General features: G+C 47.2%; 1 protein-coding gene across 1 annotated transcript; it reads left to right on the forward strand.

Annotated features, from left to right (window-relative positions):
* The first annotated feature begins 2890 nt into the window (after window positions 1-2890).
* LOC120648953 (F-box/FBD/LRR-repeat protein At1g80470-like) lies at window positions 2891-3913 on the forward strand. The gene has a single exon (XM_039925575.1). The coding sequence runs from the start codon at window positions 2891-2893 to the stop codon at window positions 3911-3913; it is 1023 nt and encodes a 340-aa protein (XP_039781509.1).
* The last annotated feature ends 2631 nt before the right edge of the window (window positions 3914-6544 follow it).

Below are 6544 nucleotides of genomic sequence, written 5' to 3' on the forward strand. Positions count from 1 at the left end.
GTATCGCTCCCGAAAATACCTTATGCATCCATACATGATGAACTCAACAATGCCAACAAGAGGAAATCCACGAACACGACGCATTACCATATTGTAACATTCAGCATGGTTGGTCGTCTCAATCCCATAACGTCTCCCATCTGTGTCATACAGAAGTGACCACTTCTCTTTAGGTGCACCATCAATCCACTGTGAAAATGGCTTAGCATGTCCAACTAATGAATCTGTAGAACGTCTCCTGCTGGATGATGAGGCCTGGCTCTTAAGGAATTCAGCACTCATGTCATCAATTATACCCCACAAAGCATCAAACTTCCTATGCTGATTCTGAGTGCACAATCGCTTGAACAAATTCATCAGATCCTTATTCTTAAACCGCTCATAAAAGTTAGCAGCCATATGCCTCACACACCACCTATTGACAACATCTGGCCACATAGGAGGTGAAAATTGACTACCTTCTTGGAGCTGCCTTATAGCTGCAAGTAGACCTGCATGCCTATCACTGATAAGGCAAACATTAGGCCTTCCAGCAACAACGTGAATCTTCAGACGTTCAAGAAACCAATACCAGCTTTCTGTGTTCTCATTCTCAACAAAGTCAAAGGCGATGGGAACTATCTGCTTGTTGCAATCAATTCCGATTGCCGTCAATATTGTTCCCTTATATTTCCCTGTCAGAAAAGTGCCGTCAATACACAGAACAGGAAGGCAGTAAATGAATGCCCTCACACATGCTCCAATGCAGAAGAAAGCTCGCAGCAGAATGCTTGGCCCCCCTGACAAGCTCGGTACACTGTATGTATCAAAAGCACTTCCAGAATTTCTTTGCACAATTGCTTCAAGCATACGAGGTAGGTTGTCATATGATGCTTCATAAGTGCCAAACCTCATCTCAAATACTTTTTGTTTAGCCCGCCAAGCCTTTGCATAGCTGATCACATACTGGAAATTCTGTTCAATGTCCCTAATTATCAATGCAGGCTCATAATCCATTTTGTCAAGAATCACCCCATACATCTTCTTAGCCACGAAAGTTGATGTGATATTACGATGATGTCCCACTACACCTGTCAATCTACAAGTATGTGGTGTAACAATTGAACATTCCCAGTGTGTCTTGAACTTTCCCTTGTATGCATGCACTCGCCATGTACAGTCTCTATCTGCACACCTCACCTCGTATTCTTTGCTGCTAGACTTCAGTACTCTGAATTCCTTCCTCAGAGATACAGCTCAGAGCTTCACAGCATCCTTCACATCCTCAAGGGTACGATACTTTGCCCCTTGTATGACCTCATTCACTCTGTATTCAAACTCCGGACATCTAATATCTTGTACCACTGGATTACCAAAACCCTCTTTACGCCATTCACCTAGCACTGGGAAGCGCTCATCGTCCTCATCGTCCGATGAGTCCCCACATTGCTCTATTATTTGTGCATCCTGGTCTTCTTTCTCCATGTCCTCCACAATTCCAGGTATCCGCTCGCCTTCATCTGCTAAACCTTGTGGTTCTGGTTCTGGTTCTGGAGCTTGCACGTTCTCTTCTTCTTTATCCTCTTCAATCTCTTCATTGCAGTCAGATGTTGTGTGTGTTGACCCTTCACCTAAATCACCGGTCTTCTGGTGAATCTGAATTACCATTGCGAGAGGCCACCCACTTTCAAGAGCTGCGTGCATGTAATGTTGTCATTCTTCCGTACTATTTATATGCGTCAACTCCTAGAAATCCCCATTAGCTTCCCAGGAAGTCAAGGTATGAACCGTAAGCAAATGAGTCTTTGAATTCACATTGAACATCTTGTGAAGACATTTCCGTATGGACTCAAAACTCCTCTCTAGGGGTTTGTATGAACCGTAAGCAAATGAGTCTTTGAATTCACATTGAACATCTTGTGAAGACATTTCCGTATGGACTCAAAACTCCTCTCTAGGGGTTTGTCTAGACTGCACTGTCTTCTTTCCAATGTTGATAGATTTACTCCATAAGAATCATGAGTAATTCTATAGAAGTCACCGTAATGAACTTGAAATGCCACTTTGCTCGACATATCTGGCCATGCAAAGGCTTCATTTTAATTAATCTAGTATCTACAAATATACTATGCCTTCAATTATAACCACTAATCCGAACCCTAAGTGCTTACAACAATAAAAAATACTAATCATAAAATTAAATATAAAAAAATATGGAATGACAAAGTTGAGAAATATTGGTTACCTGCGATTCGGATCAAAAATCCTGCAGGGCTTCGCCGGTTTTTTACCTCCCTCACCCCTCCTCTCTCCCTCTCCCCTCTCTGGATCTCGTGGGCAGAAAATGAGGGCGCAGAGGAAAGGGTTGGAGTTTTATATTTGAGGAGGGAGCCTGCCGCCCCATGCCGCCAAAATTTTATTTTTATTTACATATAGGTCCCTACCACCCACCTGCCGGGCGGTAGGCCCTCTGCCGCCCCCCTGCCGGGCGGCAGGGGTATAGAACTGTAAAACCTGAATCCAAAAATATATTTCTGTAATTTTTTTTTGAAAAATGCAAAAACAAAAAAGGCGCCAAGAGACCAGGCATTTATCTTGGGCCGTTGTATCAGACCAGGCCGAATGCCCAACTCAGCCCACCGCTTTTGGACGAGGCTCCGCTGCAGTTGGCTGCCGTGCAGTTGAGTCAGCGCGTGGGGCCTGCACGCATGGGGCCCACGTGGCTGTGACCCAACTGCATGGGAGGTAACTGCAGCGGATCCGGTTCCACCGCTTTTAGCCCGTTTTGTACGGACTCTCGTCTCGTGGGAATTCGCAATTGTGATCGTATTCGGTTCATATTGCGATTGTGTTGTGCAAGGAGGAGCACGGATCCATCGATCCGGCGGCCACGGACTCGAGGAAGGACGACATGGACGAGGCGGCGACGACCCAGCAGACGGGGCAGGGTCCACCTGCCGACCAAGAAGGCGCCGCCGTCGATCTGCTGAGCGGGCTCTGCGACGACGTGCTCGTGCGCATCCTCGGGCTGGCGGCACACGCGAGGGACGCGGTGCGCACGGGCGCCCTCTCCCGCCGGTGGCGCGGCCTCTGGCGACGCGTCCCCGCGCTCCGCTTCGACTCGGAGCGGTGGTTCGAGCACGGCGGGAGCGCCCGGGGATTCATGGCCTTCGTCGACGACACCCTCGCCCTCCGTGCGCGATCCGGCGACGGCGGCGGCGGCGGCCTCGAGCAGCTGGAGATCTTGCTGCTCAGATGGGACGGCGGCAAAGGCAAACAGCAACTCGTGCCGCCGCCGTCCGTCGGAATCATCGGAGCGGCGGAGAGGTGGATCTGGCACGCCATGCGGCACGGGGTGAAGTCCTTCCACTTTGAGCTGGAGCTGCCTGATCGAGGCGACGCCGAAGAGACGCATGTGATGGCTCTCGACGAGCTTCCTAGCTCTGCAAATCTGGAGGCCATGTATCTGTACTTGAGCCACGCCACGGTCCGGCTCCCCGCCACCGTGGCATTCGCGTCGCTCACCGATCTCACCCTTGAAGGATTGCAGGTAGCAGGCGACGATGTCGTCCTCCTCGCCCGCCTCGCCTCGGCGGCGTGCTGCCCGGTTCTACACAAGCTCCACATGGGCTTCATTACCCTTGTTGGGGAGCAAAAGCTGGTGCTTGATGCCGGTGAGCTCACGGAGCTGTCACTGGCGGACGTGGATGGAATGGGATCGCTGGAACTGACTACTCCTAGCCTCCGGGTTCTCCGCATCGACGGCTGCAAGGAGCTTGAGTCGCTCGCGGCCTCGGCCACCCCGAGGCTGGAGAAGCTCGCGTGTCAGAGAAACCACCACTTGCTGAGCATCGATCGGGAATTGCCCTCCGTATCCCGCCTCAAGGTTGACTTGTACGCCTATTCCGGTTACCGCAGCATCAAGCTCCTGTAGAACTGTAGCTCGGCCACCTGTCTGTCTCTTGAGCTTCATCATTCAACGGTACGCACATATATAGTTTCTTTTTACGCACACAAATGAATAACAAAAACTATGCACCTATTGAAAAATTAAAATAACTAATAATTTAGGACAGAGACAGCTAGGGTTAACCTTACCGGTGGGAACCGGTCCGGTTTGACCGGTTACCAGTCAAACCGGTCCGGACCGGTTCCGGTTTCGGCCGGTACCCAACCAGCCCAAATTCAAAATTCAAATTTGAATTCAAAAAAATGAAAAATTTCTAAAAAATTCCTAAAAATACTTCAAGGTGCGATGAATCTAATGTTATCAAATTTTCTCAAAAATTCATTCGTTTAACATATTTTTCAGGGATTTAAAGTTAAAACAAAAAAGAAAAAGAATAAATGAGACGGCCCATTAAGGCCCACTTGATAAACCGGTCTAACCGGCCGGTAAACCGGTCAAACCGGCCGGTAAACCGGTCTAACCGGCCGGTATACCGGTCCAAACCGGTTACACGTGCGATTTTAAATTTGAATTTGAATTCAAACCGGTCAAACCGGCCGGTAAACCGGTCTAACCAACCGGTATACCGGTACGAACCGGTTGAACTGAGTTTTTTGAATTCAAATTTGAATTTGACCGGTTTCTACCGGTAACCGGTCAAACCGGTCCGGTTTACCGGAACCGGAGTGCTCCGGTTTGGGGTTACCGGTTGGGAAAAAAAACCCTGGAGACAGCAGCTTCCAAGAGTCCAAAGCTCATCTTTATTGGTAATTTTTTTCTTTATTTTCTGATTGCGTAATGTAACATATTTGTTTTGGCCCATCGTCATATCATTTATCAGATCGCATCGTACGACACTGACATACTCAAAGGTCGAATACCACAGCTTGATCACGTGCGATCTTTGAAGGCTCGTATTTTTCCTGCATTGGGCCAGCAGAACCTGCGTCATCCCTTTGGGGATTATGTAGCAAGTCTCCTCACATCATTCAAAAATCTCAGATACCTCCGTCTACACCTGGTTTGCTTCCACATCGAGAAGGTGAATAGCTAGCAATTTCTCATAATTAATTCCATCATCATCAAGCAACTAGCTTACTTATTAATTTCCTCCTTCCTTACTTATCACTGCATTTGATCGAATGTGCAATGCTTACAGCAGTCACCGGTTTCGAAGTCGAATTTCGCATGCGACCACTGGAAAACCCATGAAAAAATCTCGTTCGATCACCTCATGGAAGCAGAATTTAGGCGAGTAACCGGAACCGGTTGCGAACTCCGGTTCTTGCAGTATGTGCTCTCAGGTACCACACAGCTTCAGAAGGTCATTCTAGGTTTCAATCAGGAGTACCCGCTTGAGATTGGATGTAAAGAATTTTGCCACATGCTACTCGGTAGCGGAACATGGACTGAGCACCATGACACTTGCCACCGCCTGTATGAGTGGAGGCCGTGTCGGTAAAGTCGAGAGTCTATCTGCTTGGTGGGCACCATTATGTTTCATCTCATACATTTATGAATTGACGATCAAGAGTCAATTAGAGGATGGCATTGACCTCTGAAATAATATATGAAAAATATGTTCCTCTTTATTATCACAAGTTGTCGACGAATCTATATATATTGTGCTGATCTTTTGAAAGTAGAATCTCCTATTGCTTAGGGTTTCCATTCAGAGCTAGATGCATTAATGAAAAGAGAAAAAAATCCCATCCATTTTTTGTCCATACAACCAAGAAAAATAGAATCAAACTTGTCCATACATTTTAGGGTACGGTGGGTCTAAATTTGGAGGTCCTCTGGTAAAAAACTTGAAACTACTCCGCCCTCTAGTCACCCATAGTTGATGTTGTGATAAAAAAATGAATGAAACCTTAGCTTGAAGAGTCAACAGTATTTAGAATATCTAGCTTGAAAATATGTACAGATTTATCTTGAAGGCCATAAAAAGATAATGGCATCAACTATTTATTTATAACTTATAACTGGAGGGGTAATGAAAAGAAAAGACGAAGCCAGGGAGCTACACTTGAGAGTGACTGCATAAGGCGATTGGGCTTAGGCTGATCATCCGAAGCATCAAGAACGCCCTGTTGCCCCACCGTCTCCTTCATCAAGAAGAAGCCAGCAACTAATTGTACACCAGTGAAATACGGTAAAGGAAGAGGTAAAACCTATTCCAACTCATTGGTCAGAAAGCACCCTGTAACAGCTCAAAATCTCACGCAAATAAAAATTTGTTTGAATTTAAAATTTAATTTCAAAAATCTAATTCGAAGATTGTTGAGCTCATCTTCCTTTGCATGAAAAATTCCTCACAAGCTTAAGTTATCTAATTTCTTTTTAACAACTGTCATCAAATCATTTTTTCTTCTCTCCCTGACCATTAGGCCCCGCCTGTCATCCTCCTCACTGACCCTCTCCAGAAATCTTCTGGTACCTGGCCAGCTCGTCTCTTCGCTCGAAGCATCGCCACGCTGCTGGTCGCTCTGCCGTGCTTCACATCGGGCCCCGCTCCTTTGGTTCTTTCCTGTGCCAAGGCGGGACATGGTCGGCGCCGTGTCGTCCACCCGCGCCGCCTGGAGCAAGTTCGAAGAGGTGGCCGCGCATTCAAGT

Source organism: Panicum virgatum, chromosome 9K (genome assembly GCF_016808335.1).
Source record: "Panicum virgatum strain AP13 chromosome 9K, P.virgatum_v5, whole genome shotgun sequence".
NCBI classification, from domain to species: domain Eukaryota; kingdom Viridiplantae; phylum Streptophyta; class Magnoliopsida; order Poales; family Poaceae; genus Panicum; species Panicum virgatum.